Genomic DNA, 18,356 nt, shown 5'->3' on the forward strand with positions numbered 1-18,356 from the left:
GAAAATTTTATTTTTTGTGCAGTAATTTTTATTTTTTTTTTTTTTCTCCAGTAGATGCTCCTGTCCTCCCCTTGCAAGAAATCCACGAAGCCAACAACCCTGATGTAGAAATCCAGATCGAAATTGAAGACTCTGAAGAAAGCACGCCAATGACCGATGAGGAAAGACATCGCAAGGACTACATAAAGGCTTTGTTCGAAATTGTGCTACTAATGGGAGAGCAAAATGTTGACTTGGAAGGGCAAAGTTTCATAGATCAAGAAGGACTTTATTCCCCAGACAACTTCCGGGGGAATAAATTGGATGAAGTTCTCAAAAAGAGATTTGAGATGCTCGCAGTCAATCAAGAATACTTCTTGCGCTTTCAACAGGAGCAGATCTTGGAAGTTTGCGATAGCTGTATAAGAGAGGAAGTAATGCGCGATGTGCGCAACTCCCAGTTCTTCTCCATCATTGTCGAAGACGCGGTTGACTTGGCAGGAGAAGAACACATGCCCGTTTTCATCAGGCACACAGATGACGCCAACGATCTCCACGAAGTGTTTGTTGGGTTCCTCCCTTGCGAAGAGGATGCTGAAATCATGGCTGTGAACTTCCTAACGATCATCACCGAAAAATGGAAATTAAATCTGGAGTATTGCCGCGGACTGTCGTTCTTTGCTTCCAGTAAATTCTCTTCTAAAATGAAAATTGTAGCCGTACGTCTACTGCAAATGTGTCCGCAAGCAACTTATACTCTCTGTTCTTCTTGTGCCTTAAATATTTGGTTGGCAAAATCAATTCCCATTTCTGGGGTTTCGGTAGTGTTGGCTACTTTGGATGATATTAATTTACTTGTTAGTAAAACGCCCAGCTTACAGGACGAGCTAGAAAATGCAATCACAAGTGTTTTTATGGACAATATTGGTAAAGCTAATGAACTAAAGGAAACCCTGAGATCAGAGTGGACAAGCAGGCATGACACCTTTGAAATTATAGTGACGCTTCTTCATTCTCTTGTTCTCTGTTTTGGTAGGGTTGCCTGTGATAACGCCTCTAGATGGAATACAGAAATCACTGAACAGGCGTCTATGCTGTTTAGTGCCTTGACAGATTTTGACTTCATCATCACTATTGTCATATTGAAAAATGCACTATCGTTTACTCAAGCTTTCGGGAAAAACTTGCACGGACTGACCTACGATATTTTTTCCGCAGCTAATAGCTTAACTGCCGTTTTGCACGCTTTGAACGAGGTCATGGAGAATATTGACGTTTATCATGAGTTTTGGTTTGAGGAAGCCACAAACTTGGCAGCCAAGATCGATATCCCAGTTAAACTTCCAAGTCGATTCCGTAGAATAAAGCATATAAACTTGCAACCGGACCGAACGTCAGAAAACCTCTATAAAGAAACTCTTAGCATACCGACCATCCAACACATCATTCAAGGACTGAAGGACGTCTTTACTGAACAGCACTTAAAAGCCCTCAAATGCTTATCGATTGTTCCATCTGTGATGGGCCAGCTCAAATTCAGCACCAGCGAGGAACATAATTTAGATCTGTATAAATACGACCTTCCCAGTCCCGAAACGCTTTCAGCAGAACTTAACTGTTGGCGCGTGAAGTGGAAACATAAAAACAAAGTTGTTGAGCTTCCGTCCAGCATCTTTGAGTCTCTTCATCTCCCAGATATAAAATTCTTTCCTAACATTCATACCCTTCTTAAGGTTTTGTGCATTTTACCCGATTTTAAAGTGGAAAATGAGAAATATGAAATCGACCGAAAACGTTTGAGATACTACTTGGAGAGCACGCCTGTGGATCAAAGGTCAAGTCAACTGGCCTTAGTCAACATAAGCCATGACTCCAAACACGATGTGGACATAATGGTGGACACTTACATGAAAATGGTTGAAGATAACATTACGTTCGAATCCGCATCACCATGTTTGTACATTGTGGGGGAAGTTTGCTGATTGCTCACAAGTCCAATGGGTTTGTACTAAACTATCAAGAATTTGAATTTTTGAAAACGTCAAATATGGCATTCTATTCATAATCTGACCCCTCCCCCCACCCCCCAAAAAAAAATGCAGTTTGATACCAAGCTTTTATAGAAAATCCATGACCGGGGAATTCAGTGACTTCAACGTATATGAACTAAATGCAATATACCGTATTTTTCATTTTATAAGACGCGCAGGATTAGTAGAAGCATCCCAAATTTAGAGCTTAAAAAGGTTTAGAAAAAAATAAAAATATCGGGTCTGGTTTCTAATCCCGTGGTGTCTTGCCGGGGAGGTGGGGCGGCAGCGGTGGTGGAGCGGGGTCACAGGAGGCAGGGGTGGTGCTGGACTATGGCAATGCTGCAGGCAGTGAAGAGGGGAGCCATATAATCACTGGGTGGCGGCACTGCTCTGTGCTGGGGCAGCCGGTGCTGCTCTGTGCTGGGGCTCGCTGCAGGCGGTGAGGCACTGGCCATTCTGAAGATGGTGGTGCGGGCTTCGAAGAAAGAGTTTGCGCGTGTGCAGATGAGCTTGAGCCGAGAGCTCCATCTGCGCATGCGCCGACTCTGGTTGCCATTTTTTGAAGCCCTTACCGCCGACATCTTCAGAATGGCCAGTGATTCGCTGCCGGTTGCACAGAACGGGGTCGCCCGCTTTACAGAGTAACGCCTGCAGCACAGCACACCCCTCTCCACCACCCCCCGGTAAACTACATTCGGATTTTACGATGCGCCCTTCATTTTCCTCCTGAATTTTTGGAAGGAAAAGTGCGTCTTATAATCTGAAAAATACAGTACTTTGGGATTCTCCAAGAGTTTAATGGGTACAGTTACGTGCAGAGAGTTTTATGATCACAACTTGAGACATTACGAAGTCGTATTAGTAGATTTGAAGTTTCGCACAGTAGTACAGATAAGATCAAGCTAAAGAGATGGGGGAGATGTGTAAATTATTATGCTTTTTTTATTTTTCTACTGAACGCTTTTTTTTCCCAAAATTTAAGGAAACAAAAATAAAACCTTGTTTTTCTAGCATGAAGTAATTTTTAAACTGTTTTCTCAAGCAATGCTATAGAGTTGGGAGATGTTTGTTTTGAGGGCGAAGTCTACGTCACTTTGAACGAGGGGGTTCTCTAATTCCCTCACGGTCGTCTTTCTTTTCCTGAAGATTGCCTACAATGATCTTCTCTAATTTTCCTTAGAGAGTAACTCAATGTGGAAGATGTAAAATCTATACGAGGTATCTAATCTCGTAGGTTGTCAAGGTTCATCGATAAAATGTGTGGAGGAGGCCCCACGAATAAGGGAGAAAAGAAGGATTGGGAAGTTGCATTTCATTTTATTCATAGGAGATTAAGTGCAGAACTCGTTTACTTGCTATGACAAGCATGCATGAGTTTAGGTGGGAAGTATATGGCTATGTGCGCACTAGGCATTTTTTTTACCGTGTTTTTCGGGTGCATTTTTGTTCAGAAAACTGCATGACTTTGCTTCACCAGCAAAGTCTGAGTTTTCATTTTTGCTGTCTGCACACAGCGTTTTTGTTTTTTTTTTTAGCTGGGTTTTTGTGGTGCCCACAAAAACGCAGCATGTCAATTATTCCTGTGTTTTTCACCCATTGAGTTCAATGAGATGTTCAGAAACGCAATGAAAAATGCAAATTGCAAATATAGCAGCGTTTTTATGACTGAAAACAAAGCTATAACCGCAAGGTGTCACGTGTACAGGAAGATGATCCTCCCAGTACCGCCACCCCTGGTTCCACCCGTCCGGCGCCATGTCCAGACGGGAGGTGGAAGAAGCTGCAAAATCAAAAGTGATAAAAACAAAAAAGTGAGCCGGAGTATGAGATGGTATACATGGTACTTGTGAGACCATGTTCACACTGGCTATGAGACAAAGAGAAACCAAGGACAAAATTGTGAAAAAATACCCTGCTGTAACTAAATATAAGCATAGTGCATATAAACATAGGGTACCTAGTAAACACTGTTTCTTCGGCGCTCCATTGGGAGACCCAGACGATTGGGTGTATAGCTACTGCCTCCGGAGGCCACACAAAGCATTACACTAAAAAGTGTAAGGCCCCTCCCCTTCTGGCTATACACCCCCAGTGGGATCACTGGCTCACCAGTTTTCTGCTTTGTGCGAAGGAGGTCAGACATCCACGCATAGCTCCACTGTTTAGTCAGCAGCAGCTGCTGACTATGTCGGATGGAAGAAAAGTGGGCCCATATGGGGTCCCCAGCATGCTCCCTTCTCACCCCACTTGCGGTTTGTAAGGTTGAGGTACCCATTGCGGGTACGGAGGCTGGAGCCCACATGCTGTTTTCCTTCCCCATCCCCCCTCAGGGCTCTGGGTGAAGTGGGATCTTACAGGTCTCCAGGCACTGAGACCGGGCTCCATCCACAGACCCAGAGAACCTGCTGGATATCGAGCTGAGTATCGTCAGGGACAGGCCCTGCTACATTAAGGTACTCTGTGTCCCCGGGCAAGCGCGCACACACACACCAGCATTGCTGGGAGTGTTAGTGCGCCGGGGGCAACAGCGCAGAGCGCTCGTGCTATTAGTCACTACAGCTTTGCTGAGTGACTTTATGTATTGGGAACTGCCGCGCCGGCCGTTGCTGGGTGTTTTTTACATTGTGGCGCGGCTGGGACTTGTGGTGCGCCGGGGACTTCCGCGCTGGCCGTGCACATGGACGGCCGCGCTTATTACTAGAGTCCCCGGCTTTGCGGCCTAGTTTTCGTTTCGTTCCCGCCTCCAGCCCTGCCAGTCAGGGGAGAGGCGGGACGCTGTACAGACAGTCAGCGCCGAGGGCTGGAGTCTGCTTTGCATTCTCCAGCCCCCTTCACTGGACACAGTGGGACGCCAGTTTCCCGCTCTTGTCTGGGGCACGCCTACGGCCCGCCCCTCGTCACACGAGCTGGAGAAGGACGCCGGCAGCCATTCCTGCACGCAGTCCGAGCTGGGGAACGGAGACATGCTCTGGGCAACCAACACAGGGCTCTGGCGACCACACACCCGCGTTATAGGCGGGCGGTAAGCAGCACCTGAAGTGCTGACCCCACTAAATACCGAAGTGTCCATTTGTATTTTATGCTTGTATGCTATACAAAAAAGCATGGGTGCCACTGCACTGTAGGTCGCTATCTTTGGCTATATGCCCTTCTAGATGGCGAGATAACAGCAGCAAAAACGCAAGGGTGCTAAGGCACAGGTTTTCTAGGCTGCTTGTATTGCATGGCTGAAGTGTTCATTTGTACTTATGCTTGTATGCTATACATTGCACTGTACGGTCGCTACTCTGGGCTATATTCTCCTAGATGGCTGGACAACAGCAGCAAAAAAGCATGGGTGCCAAGGCACAGGCTTTCTATGCTGCTTGTATTGCATGTGCTGAAAGTGTTTATGCTTGTATGCTGTACATTGCATAGATGACTAGAATACAGCAGCAAAAAAGCAACACAGGCTTTCTATGCTGCTTTTCCTGCATGTGATACTGTTCCACCGGCAGGTTCCACTGACCCCCATTGTGTGCAATGCTCCCCTGTAGCACTTGGTCAGCCGGGGTCTCTACTAGAGGTGGCCAAAGGAACCACCTGTGAACCCTGTCCAGGGACAGGGACGGAGATTGTCATGGGATGGAGACTTTGCAGTCCAGACAGGCCATGGGCAATCTTGATTAATGCTCCCTGGCCACCCTCATTTGGAACATAATCAGTGCTCCGGGGGGGTCCCAGGCATTCCAAGGTGAAGGCTCTGACACGGACGGCAGTCCCAGACAGCCTAAGCTAGCTCGCTGGGTGCGACACTCGGCTTCATCACTGGTCAAGGTCCCAGCAGGACGACTCTCTGTATGATGAGGCAGACGTAGCTGATCAGGGCTTTGGTCCTGACACCGCTCTCAATCCGGATACACCGGATGGTGACGCCATAGTGAATGATCTTATAGCGTCCATCAATGGAATGTTGCATATTTCTCCCTCAGCTCCCCCAGTGGAGGAGTCAGCTTCACAGCAGGAGAAATCCTTTTTTCAGTATCTCATGCGTAGATTGAGTACTTTTTCTGACCACGCTGACTTCAGAGACGCAGTTCAGAAACACCACGCTTACCAGATAAACGTTTTCTCCAAACGTATTAAGCATGCACGTTATCCCTTTACCCTGATGTGGTACAGCCCTGGACCCAGGGTCCAAAGGTGGATCCCCCAATCTCCAGGCTTGCGGCTAGATCCATAGTTGCAGTGGAGATGGGAATTCACTTAAAGATGCCATTGACAGACAGATAGACCTCTGGTTGAAATCTGTCTGTGAAGCTATCAGCGTGTCGGTTGCTCCGGCATTCGCAGCCGTATGGGCACCCTAACCTATTTCAGCTGGTCTTGCGCAGCTGGTCTTGAGCACATGTACATCTGTGCCGCAGGTGGTGTCCTTAACCTCGCAATGTCTGCATTGCGACTTACCCTAGTAATGCTGTCCTGGGGGGACAGTCGAGGTTGGTCCTTCCCAGGCTCGGGCAAGTCCCAATTGTCCTCGTCTAAAAGGGCTCAAAAGGCTCAGAGAGGCTCAGATTCCGGCCGGGCTCATTCACGCCCAAGGAAGGCAGCAGGAGGAACCGCTACCAAGGCGATCTCCTCATGTATTTCAGCTCTCTCTCCCCGCATCCGCGGTTGGTGGCAGAATCTCCCGCTTCTGGGTACATTTAGCTGCCACAGGTCACAGACCGGTGGGTGAGAGACATTGTGTCTCACGTGTACAGGATAGAGCTCTGTTCTCGTCCTCCGGCTCGATTCTTCAGAACTCCCCCCCCCCCCCCCCTCCCACCGAGCCGATGCTCTTCTGCAGGCAGAAGGAGTGGTAATCCCTGTTCCTCTTCAGGAACAAGACACGTTTTTTTCCTCCAATCTTATTGGGGTGCCAAAAAAGGGTGGCTTTTTTCCGTTCCGTTCTGGACCTAAAACGGCTCACCAAGCACGTGAAGGCCAGGCGGTTCCGGATGTAACCCTCCGCTCCGTCATTGCCTCAATGTCTCAAGGAGATTTCCTAGCATCAATAGACATCAGGATGCTTATCTCCACGTGCCGATTGCTCCAGAGCACCAGCGTTTGCTACGTTTCGTTATTGAAGACGAGCATCTTCAGTGCGTACCACTGCCCTTCGGTCTGGCGACAGCCCTACGGGTTTTCACCAAGTTCAGGGCAGCAGTGGGAGCAGTCCTGCACTCTCAGGGTCACTCTGTGATCCTTACTGGACGATCCACTTGTCAAGGCACCCTCTCAAGAGGCATGCCGACACAGCCTGAACGTGGCGCTGGAGACTCTCCAGAGTTTCGGGTGGATCATCAACTTTTCAAGGTTACATCGGGCACCGACCCAATCGCTGACATATCTGGGCATGGAGTTTCACACTCCCTCAGCGATAGTGAAGCTTCCGCTGGACAAGCAGCGTTCACTACAGACGGGGGTGCAGTCTCTCCTTCAAGGCCAGTCACACCCCTTAAGACGCCTCATGCAGAGGCAGTCACTTTCGCGCAGTTTCATCTGCGTCCACTTCAATGGGACATGCTTTGCCAATGGGTTGGGGAGTCGACGTCCCTAGAAAGGAACGCTTCCCTTCTCAGACGGTCAAGGACTCTCTGCAGAGGAGTCCATCCTTCAGATCAATGTTCTGGAAATCTGGGCAGTGCATCTTGCCCTGCAAGCCTTCCAGCAGTGGCTGGAAGGAAAACAGATCCGAATTCAGTCGGACAATTCCACAGCGGTGGCAGACATCGCCCACCAAGGCGGAACACGCATCGCCAAGCCTACCAGGCAATCCGGCGGATTCTGATGTGGGTGGGGGACAGAGCATCCACCATATCCGCAGTTCACATCCCGGGCGTAGAAAATTGGGAAGCAGACTTCCTCAGTCGCCTGGGCATGGACGCAGGGGAATGGCCTCTGCACCCAGTATGGTGTCAGGAAATCGGTAGCCGCTGGAGGATGCCGGACGTCGACCTAATGGCGTCTCGGCACAACAACAAGGTCCCGATTTTCATGGCGCGGTCTCACGAGCAAAGAGCTCTGGCGGCAGGCGCCCTAGTTCAGGATTGGTCGCAGTTCCAGCTACCCTATGTGTTTCCATCTCTGGCACTGTTGCCCAGAGTGCTACGCAAGCTCAGCTCCGCTTGCCGCCGCGCCATCCTCGTCGTCCCAGACTGACCGAGGAGGTCGTGGTCCCGGATCTGTGGCATCTCACGGTCGGCCAACCGTGGGCACTCTCAGACCGGCCAGACTTACTGTCCCAAGGGTCGTTCTTTCCACTGAATTCTACGGCCCTGATCCGGACTGTGTGGCCATCGAGTCCGAGATCCTAGCGTCTTCAGGATTATCTCAAGACGTCATTGCCACCATGAGACGGGCTAGGAAGCCGACGTCTGCCAAAATCTACCACAAGACGTGGAAGTTATTCTTATCTTGGTGCTCTGCTTAGGGAGTGTCTCCCTGGCCATTTGCATTGTCTCCTTTTTCCCCCCTTCCTGCATCTGGATTGGGAAAAGGTTTGTCGCTCGGCTCCCTTAAAGGACAAGTCGCAGCGCTGTCGGTATTCTTTCAGAAGCGCCTAGTACGACTTCCTCAGGTACGCACGTTCCTGCAGGGGGGTTATCACATTGTCCCTCCGTACAAGAGGCCGTCAGACCCATGGGATCTGCACAGGGTATTAATTGCTCTCTAGGAGCCGCCCTTCGAGCCTCTGAGGGTTGTTTTCACTTTCTCGACTTTCACAGAAAGTGGCCTTTCTGGTAGCGATCCCGTCTTTTCGGAGAGTGTCCGAACTAGCAGCGCGGTCATCCAAAGCTCCCTTCCTGGTGTTCACCAAGATAAGGTAGTGCTGCGTCCGATCCCAGAGTTTCTCCCTAAGGTGGTATCCCCTTTTTATCACAATCAGGATATCTCCTTACCTTCCTTTTATCCATTTCATCGATATGTAATGGCTTTGCATTGTTGGATCTGGTGTAGAGCACCCAGAATCTACATTCCCGCACGGCGCTCCTGCGCCGCTCGGATGCACTCTTTATCCTTGTCACTGGTCAGCGCAAGGGATCGCAGGCTGCAACATCCACCCTGGCTCAATGGATCAAGGAACCAATCCTTGAAGCCTACCGTTCTACTGGGCTTCCGGTTCCATCAGGGCTGAAGGCCCATTCTACCAGAGCCGTGGGTGCGTCCTGGGCATTACGGCACCAGGCTACGGCTCAACAGGTGTGCCAGGCAGCTACCTGGTCGAGTCTGCACACTTTCACCAAACATTATCAGGTGCATACCTATGCTTCGGCGGACGCCAGCCTAGGTAGAAGAGTCCTGCAGGCGGCAGTTGCCTCCCCGTAGGGGAAGGCTGTCTTGCAGCTCGAACATGAGGTATTTCTTTACCCACCCAGGGACAGCTTTTGGACGTCCCAATCGTCTGGGTCTCCCAATGGAGCGCCGAAGAAGAAGGGAATTTTGTTACTTACCGTAAATTCCTTTTCTTCTAGCTCCTATTGGGAGACCCAGCACCCGCCCTGTTGTCCTTCGGGATTTTTGGTTGTTTTCGGGTACACATGTTGTTCATGTTGAATGGTTTTCAGTTCTCCGATGTTACTTCGGAGTGAATTTGTTTAAACCAGTTATTGGCTTTCCTCCTTCTTGCTTTTGCACTAAAACTGGTGAGCCAGTGATCCCACTGGGGGTGTATAGCCAGAAGGGGAGGGGCCTTACACTTTTTAGTGTAATGCTTTGTGTGGCCTCCGGAGGCAGTAGCTATACACCCAATCTTCTGGGTCTCCCAATAGGAGCTAGAAGAAAAGGAATTTACGGTAAGTAACAAAATTCCCTTCTTTTGATCAAAAAAAAGCATAAAGCTATCCCACCAACGCCTAGGTGTACCCAGTTGGGATAGTACCTACACTCTCTAATATTAAAACCTTACCATGGGTCTAAAATAGGCCTCAATGTGGCTAAGGGCTGAGAGCGACCGGGTCCCAACAGGACACACAGTCAGGGGGATTCACAGAATGAAATGTCCAGCTCGCTGAGAAGGGGGCCACTCCCTGTTTGTACTGAATACAAAAAAAAAAACTACATAAAAACAAAAAAGTGAGCCGGAGTAAGAGATGGTATACATGGTACTTGTGAGACCATGTTCACACTATGCTTATATTTAGTTACAGCAGGGTATTTTTTCACAATTTTTTCCTTGGTTTCTCTTAAAATCAAAAGTGAACAGTAGAAAAAAAAAATATCATTCACCTGTCTGCAGACTCCCAGGACACATCCGATGTCTGCAGGACCTGCCAGTGATCAGTTGATGCAGTCACCTGACGGCATCAGCTGATCGTATAAGTCCAGCGGTGAGGCCGGCTTTTTACCTCCCGGCTGGCTTAAACTGTCAGCTGATTACTGCCGGATCCTGCAGTGATCAGACGGGAGTCTGCACAGAACTGTGTGGGTTTTTTTTTCTCTACTGATGCATCAGCTGATTGTATAAACGCCGTTTATACAGTCAGCTGATGTGTCATGTGATTCACGTCCTTGAACCTGATACATCTGATTGCCTTTTTTCCGGCAAACCGATCAGATGATATTGGATCCGGATTGGACATCGCGGGATCCTGACCCAGGATTACTGCGGAGGGAGGTTATTTATTTCAATAAAGATGGAGTCACTAATTGTGTTGTGTTTTTTTATTTCCAATAATATTTTTCGGTTTGTTTTTTTTTGGGTTTTTTTTCTTCGTTTTTTTCTTTACTAGCAATTCATAGTGGCCATGCCTAATATTGGCGTGACACCATGAATTTCGGGCTTAGAGCCAGTTGATAATACACAGCTAGCCCTAACCCCATTATTACCCAGCAAGCCACCTGGCACCAGGGCAGCTGGAAGAGTTGGATACAGCGCCAGAAGATGGCACTTCTATGAAAGCGCCGCCGCCTGCAATTCACAGCAGGAGTGCCCAGAAAGCTTAAGGCCCCCTGCACTGCGGATTCCAATCCCCAGCTGCCTAGTTGTACCTGGCTGGACACACAAATTGGGCGAAGCCCACTTCATTTTTTTTTTTTTTATTATTATTTCATGAAATTCATGAAATGAAATAAAAAGAGCTTCCCTATATTTTTGGTTCCCAGCCGGGTACAAATAGGCAGCTGGGAGTTGGGGGCAGCCGTACCTGCCTGCTGTACCTGGCTAGCATACAAAAATATGGCGAAGCCCACGTCATTTTTTGGGGCAAAAAACTCCTTCATACAGTCCTGGTTGGAGGATGCTGAGCCTTGTAGGTCTGCAGCTGCTGTCTGCTCTCCTGCATACACTAGTGGATGGAGCATGCTGAGCCTTGTAGTTCTGCAGCTGCTGTCTGCTCTCCTGCATACACTAGTGGATGGAGCATGCTGAGCCTTATAGTTCTGCAGCTGCTGTCTGCTCTCCTGCATACACTAGTGGATGGAGTATGCTGAGCCTTGTAGTTCTGCAGCTGCTGTCTGCTCTCCTGCATACACTAGTGGATGGAGTATGCTGAGCCTTGTAGTTCTGCTCCCTCTGCCTCACCCTCCAGCATACAGTTACTGGATGGAGCATGCTGAGCCTTGTAGTTCTGAAGCTGCTGTCTGCTCTCCTGCATACACTAGTGGAGAATGAAGGAGAACAGATTGAAGCAGGAAATTACATCAGATCTTGTTTTGTTTTTTTTCTTCACCAATCTTTAATGGCATTGTTCAGACCGCATAAAAACGCACTGAACAAAAACGCAGCCAAAAACGCAGCAAATCGTGGTAAAAACGCATGCGTTTTTTGATGCATTTTGCGTTTCTGTGCGTTTTTTAGTGTCCAGAAACGCAGCATTTTTGATGCCACAAAAAAAGTTAGGTGCGCACATACACTATCTGTCCTCTAAACAGACAGCTACAGCGGGTGAAATAAGTATTGAAACGTCAATAATTTCCAAAGTAAATATATTTCTAAAGGTGCTATTGACATGAATTTCTCACCAGATCTCGATAACAATCCATCCAATTCACACAGGCAAAGAAATCAAACCATAGATGTCCATAAATTTACTGACGATATTGAGAAATAACACAGGGAAAAAGCATTGAACACGCTTACTGAAATTTATTTAGTTCTTGTACAAAAGCCTTTATTGGTGATGAATTTCAAGACTCCTGTATGGAGAAACTAGTCGCCTGCATTGCTCAGGTGGTATTTTGGTCCATGCATTCACTCAAACACTCTTCAAATCCTGAAAGTCCCGTGGGCTCCTTTTATGAACTCTGAGCTTTAGTTTCTCTCAGATTTTGTATTTGATTCAGCTCCGATGATCGTCTCGGCCATTCTAGCAGATTTATTAGACTTAGGGGAGACCTAATAAATATGTACAACTATATCAGAGGGCCATATAGAGATCTCTTCCATGTTCTGTTTGTACCAAGGACTATGACAAGAACAAGGGGGCATTCTCTTCGATTGGAGGTGTTGTAGCTGTTCTGTTTTGTCACAAGTCAGCTTATGGGATCACCAGTGAGGTCCTCTGAATTAGGCCTCTTCAGACCTAATCAAGATCGAGCGCTCGGAGAAAGAGACCTGCATCCATGTGGGCATGATCAATTTTCTGTTTATTCAACCAAAGTACAGTTTATACCATTTACAGATCAATGTGATATTGCAAAAAAAGCTTCTAGCTGGACTTTAAAAGTTGATCATATGACCTTTAAGTTTTAGCAAAACAAAAATGTAGAGTCATGCATATGAGATAAGAAGAAAAGAAGAACATTTAGAGACAATAATAATCCTTGAGCCTGTCTCTTATTCCGAAGGCTCCATAATGACTATGAACTACCATCAGATATACTTACTAATAACAATAAAATATCTTTAATGAAGAAATAGAGAAACTATTAACCCTTCTATATCAGAGGAAAGAAAATTCCTACATCAGCATAGAAGAGGGTTCTTCACGGTAAGAGCAGTGAGGCTCTGGAACTCTCTTCCTGAGGAAGTGGTGATGGCCAACTCACTGAATGAATTTAAGAGAGTAATGGATGCTTTTCTTGATAGCAAAAGTATAGAAGGTTATAAATAGCATAATCTTACAGGTAGATAGAAGAGCAACCTAGATTATTAGAGGAATGGGTGGGCTGCAACACCAAGACAGGTTATTAAACTTGGGGTTATTTAGTTTGGAAAAACAAAGGCTTAGGGGGATCTAATCACAATGTATAAATATATGAGGGCACAGTACAGAGACCTTTCCAAAGATCTCTTTACACCTAGGCCTGCGACTGGAACACGGGAGCATCCGCTACGTCTCTAGGAAAGAAGGTTTAATCATAATCACAGAGGAGGATTCTTTACTGTACGAGCAGTGAGACTGTGGAGCTCTCTGCCGCATGATGTTGTAATGAGTGATTCACTACTAACCTTTAAGCAGAGCCTGGATGCCTTTCTTGAAAAATATAATATTACCAGTTATGTATATTAGATTTTATGACAGGGTGTTGATCCAGGGAACTAGTCTGATTGCCGTATGTGGAGTCAGGAAGGAATTTTTTTCCCCATTGGAGCTTATTTGACACATTGGTTTTTTTTTTTGCCTTTCTCTGGATCAACATGTTAGGCTACGGGTTGAACTACATGGACTTAGAGTCTCCCTTCAACCTTAAAACTATGGACGGGAAAATTTAACCCTGCGGTTTACAGTTACTCTTAAAAACCTGCCTCCATTAAAGTTAATGGAGCTGTGAGCTACAGGCTATTAATAGCAGCTGTGAGTGGTTGCTATAGGAACAAAATAAATTGTTAGTATAAGAAGCTTCTGTGTGAGGTAATAAGATGTTGGTGGGGAGACTGACAGAGAGACAGAGTAAGAGGCAGACAGGGACAGAGACTGGGATAGGGACAGACAAGGAAAAAGACAGGGACAGAGACAGACAGGGAAAGAGACAGACAGACACAGATAGACACAGACAGATATGGATAGAGTCAGACACGCAGACAGGGAAAGAGACAGGCAGAGAGACAGATGCACAGAGACAGACCGGGAAAGAGACACACAGGAAGAAAGAGACAGAGCCTGGGAGAGAGACAGAGAGATAGTTACTGTCCCAAGCAATGCCGGGTACTACAGCTAGTTTTAAATAATTCATAATCTCAAACTCCATTCTGTAGCTCATTTTTAGAAAATTTTATTTTTTGTGCAGTAATTTTTATTTTTTTTTTTTTCTCCAGTAGATGCTCCTGTCCTCCCCTTGCAAGAAATCCACGAAGCCAACAACCCTGATGTAGAAATCCAGATCGAAATTGAAGACTCTGAAGAAAGCACGCCAATGACCGATGAGGAAAGACATCGCAAGGACTACATAAAGGCTTTGTTCGAAATTGTGCTACTAATGGGAGAGCAAAATGTTGACTTGGAAGGGCAAAGTTTCATAGATCAAGAAGGACTTTATTCCCCAGACAACTTCCGGGGGAATAAATTGGATGAAGTTCTCAAAAAGAGATTTGAGATGCTCGCAGTCAATCAAGAATACTTCTTGCGCTTTCAACAGGAGCAGATCTTGGAAGTTTGCGATAGCTGTATAAGAGAGGAAGTAATGCGCGATGTGCGCAACTCCCAGTTCTTCTCCATCATTGTCGAAGACGCGGTTGACTTGGCAGGAGAAGAACACATGCCCGTTTTCATCAGGCACACAGATGACGCCAACGATCTCCACGAAGTGTTTGTTGGGTTCCTCCCTTGCGAAGAGGATGCTGAAATCATGGCTGTGAACTTCCTAACGATCATCACCGAAAAATGGAAATTAAATCTGGAGTATTGCCGCGGACTGTCGTTCTTTGCTTCCAGTAAATTCTCTTCTAAAATGAAAATTGTAGCCGTACGTCTACTGCAAATGTGTCCGCAAGCAACTTATACTCTCTGTTCTTCTTGTGCCTTAAATATTTGGTTGGCAAAATCAATTCCCATTTCTGGGGTTTCGGTAGTGTTGGCTACTTTGGATGATATTAATTTACTTGTTAGTAAAACGCCCAGCTTACAGGACGAGCTAGAAAATGCAATCACAAGTGTTTTTATGGACAATATTGGTAAAGCTAATGAACTAAAGGAAACCCTGAGATCAGAGTGGACAAGCAGGCATGACACCTTTGAAATTATAGTGACGCTTCTTCATTCTCTTGTTCTCTGTTTTGGTAGGGTTGCCTGTGATAACGCCTCTAGATGGAATACAGAAATCACTGAACAGGCGTCTATGCTGTTTAGTGCCTTGACAGATTTTGACTTCATCATCACTATTGTCATATTGAAAAATGCACTATCGTTTACTCAAGCTTTCGGGAAAAACTTGCACGGACTGACCTACGATATTTTTTCCGCAGCTAATAGCTTAACTGCCGTTTTGCATGCTTTGAACGAGGTCATTGAGAATATTGACGTTTATCATGAGTTTTGGTTTGAGGAAGCCACAAACTTGGCAGCCAAGATCGATATCCCAGTTAAACTTCCAAGTCGATTCCGTAGAATAAAGCATATAAACTTGCCACCGGACCGAACGTCAGAAAACCTCTATAAAGAAACTCTTAGCATACCGACCATCCAACACATCATTCAAGGACTGAAGGACGTCTTTACTGAACAGCACTTAAAAGCCCTCAAATGCTTATCGATTGTTCCATCTGTGATGGGCCAGCTCAAATTCAGCACCAGCGAGGAACATAATTTAGATCTGTATAAATACGACCTTCCCAGTCCCGAAACGCTTTCAGCAGAACTTAACTGTTGGCGCGTGAAGTGGAAACATAAAAACAAAGTTGTTGAGCTTCCGTCCAGCATCTTTGAGTCTCTTCATCTCCCAGATATAAAATTCTTTCCTAACATTCATACCCTTCTTAAGGTTTTGTGCATTTTACCCGATTTTAAAGTGGAAAATGAGAAATATGAAATCGACCGAAAACGTTTGAGATACTACTTGGAGAGCACGCCTGTGGATCAAAGGTCAAGTCAACTGGCCTTAGTCAACATAAGCCATGACTCCAAACACGATGTGGACATAATGGTGGACACTTACATGAAAATGGTTGAAGATAACATTACGTTCGAATCCGCATCACCATGTTTGTACATTGTGGGGGAAGTTTGCTGATTGCTCACAAGTCCAATGGGTTTGTACTAAACTATCAAGAATTTGAATTTTTGAAAACGTCAAATATGGCATTCTATTCATAATCTGACCCCTCCCCCCACCCCCCAAAAAAAAATGCAGTTTGATACCAAGCTTTTATAGAAAATCCATGACCGGGGAATTCAGTGACTTCAACGTATATGAACTAAATGCAATATACCGTATTTTTCATTTTATAAGACGCGCAGGATTAGTAGAAGCATCCCAAATTTAGAGCTTAAAAAGGTTTAGAAAAAAATAAAAATATCGGGTCTGGTTTCTAATCCCGTTGTGTCTTGCCGGGGAGGTGGGGCGGCAGCGGTGGTGGAGCGGGGTCACAGGAGGCAGGGGTGGTGCTGGACTATGGCAATGCTGCAGGCAGTGAAGAGGGGAGCCATATAATCACTGGGTGGCGGCACTGCTCTGTGCTGGGGCAGCCGGTGCTGCTCTGTGCTGGGGCAGCCGGTGCTGCTCTGTGCTGGGGCTCGCTGCAGGTGGTGAGGCACTGGCCATTCTGAAGATGGTGGTGCGGGCTTCGAAGAAAGAGTTTGCGCGTGTGCAGATGAGCTTGAGCCGAGAGCTCCATCTGCGCATGCGCCGACTCTGGTTGCCATTTTTTGAAGCCCTTACCGCCGACATCTTCAGAATGGCCAGTGATTCGCTGCCGGTTGCACAGAACGGGGTCGCCCGCTTTACAGAGTAACGCCTGCAGCACAGCACACCCCTCTCCACCACCCCCCGGTAAACTACATTCGGATTTTACGATGCGCCCTTCATTTTCCTCCTGAATTTTTGGAAGGAAAAGTGCGTCTTATAATCTGAAAAATACAGTACTTTGGGATTCTCCAAGAGTTTAATGGGTACAGTTACGTGCAGAGAGTTTTATGATCACAACTTGAGACATTACGAAGTCGTATTAGTAGATTTGAAGTTTCGCACAGTAGTACAGATAAGATCAAGCTAAAGAGATGGGGGAGATGTGTAAATTATTATGCTTTTTTTATTTTTCTACTGAACGCTTTTTTTTCCCAAAATTTAAGGAAACAAAAATAAAACCTTGTTTTTCTAGCATGAAGTAATTTTTAAACTGTTTTCTCAAGCAATGCTATAGAGTTGGGAGATGTTTGTTTTGAGGGCGAAGTCTACGTCACTTTGAACGAGGGGGTTCTCTAATTCCCTCACGGTCGTCTTTCTTTTCCTGAAGATTGCCTACAATGATCTTCTCTAATTTTCCTTAGAGAGTAACTCAATGTGGAAGATGTAAAATCTATACGAGGTATCTAATCTCGTAGGTTGTCAAGGTTCATCGATAAAATGTGTGGAGGAGGCCCCACGAATAAGGGAGAAAAGAAGGATTGGGAAGTTGCATTTCATTTTATTCATAGGAGATTAAGTGCAGAACTCGTTTACTTGCTATGACAAGCATGCATGAGTTTAGGTGGGAAGTATATGGCTATGTGCGCACTAGGCGTTTTTTTTTTACACCGTGTTTTTCGGGTGCATTTTTGTTCAGAAAACTGCATGACTTTGCTTCACCAGCAAAGTCTGAGTTTTCATTTTTGCTGTCTGCACACAGCGTTTTTGTTTTTTTTTTTAGCTGGGTTTTTGTGGTGCCCACAAAAACGCAGCATGTCAATTATTCCTGTGTTTTTCACCCATTGAGTTCAATGAGATGTTCAGAAACGCAATGAAAAATGCAAATTGCAAATATAGCAGCGTTTTTATGACTGAAAACAAAGCTATAACCGCAAGGTGTCACGTGTACAGGAAGATGATCCTCCCAGTACCGCCACCCCTGGTTCCACCCGTCCGGCGCCATGTCCAGACGGGAGGTGGAAGAAGCTGCAAAATCAAAAGTGATAAAAACAAAAAAGTGAGCCGGAGTATGAGATGGTATACATGGTACTTGTGAGACCATGTTCACACTGGCCATGAGACAAAGAGAAACCAAGGAAAAAATTGTGAAAAAATACCCTGCTGTAACTAAATATAAGCATAGTGCATATAAACATAGGGTACCTAGTAAACACTGTTTTTGATAAAAAAAAAAGCATAAAGCTATCCCACCAACGCCTAGGTGTACCCAGTTGGGATAGTACCTACACTCTCTAATATTAAAACCTTACCATGGGTCTAAAATAGGCCTCAATGTGGCTAAGGGCTGAGAGCGACCGGGTCCCAACAGGACACACACAG

The 18,356-nt window shown here is 46.2% G+C and overlaps 2 protein-coding genes across 6 annotated transcripts in view; both read left to right on the forward strand.

Moving 5' to 3' along the window:
- Nucleotides 1-14,321, forward strand: part of LOC142292309 (52 kDa repressor of the inhibitor of the protein kinase-like) — a 48,545-nt gene extending 34,224 nt beyond the window's left edge. Inside the window, exons 5-6 of one of the 4 annotated variants that reach the window (XM_075337588.1) lie at nucleotides 52-1,980; nucleotides 14,236-14,321. In XM_075337588.1, coding sequence (XP_075193703.1) covers nucleotides 52-1,961 — 1,910 coding nt within the window. In that variant the 3' untranslated portion in view covers nucleotides 1,962-1,980; nucleotides 14,236-14,321. Of the gene's footprint in view, nucleotides 1-51; nucleotides 3,371-14,232 lie in introns of those variants that run through there. The other 3 variants (XM_075337587.1, XM_075337586.1, XM_075337590.1) reach the window with 3 other exon arrangements.
- LOC142292310 (52 kDa repressor of the inhibitor of the protein kinase-like) lies at nucleotides 1,895-17,636 on the forward strand. 2 transcript variants are annotated; one of them, XM_075337591.1, is made up of 2 exons: nucleotides 1,895-1,980; nucleotides 14,233-17,636. In XM_075337591.1, exons 1-2 carry the CDS (start codon nucleotides 1,977-1,979, stop codon nucleotides 16,140-16,142), a joined length of 1,914 nt encoding a protein of 637 aa, XP_075193706.1. In that variant the 5' UTR covers nucleotides 1,895-1,976; the 3' UTR covers nucleotides 16,143-17,636. The 2 variants fall into 2 exon arrangements, with proteins under 2 accessions (XP_075193706.1, XP_075193707.1); XM_075337592.1 differs by having other exon boundaries at nucleotides 14,236-17,636.
- Nucleotides 17,637-18,356: the final 720 nt, after the last annotated feature.

The sequence above is a fragment of the Anomaloglossus baeobatrachus genome, chromosome 2, assembly GCF_048569485.1.
Source record: "Anomaloglossus baeobatrachus isolate aAnoBae1 chromosome 2, aAnoBae1.hap1, whole genome shotgun sequence".
NCBI classification, from domain to species: Eukaryota; Metazoa; Chordata; class Amphibia; order Anura; family Aromobatidae; genus Anomaloglossus; species Anomaloglossus baeobatrachus.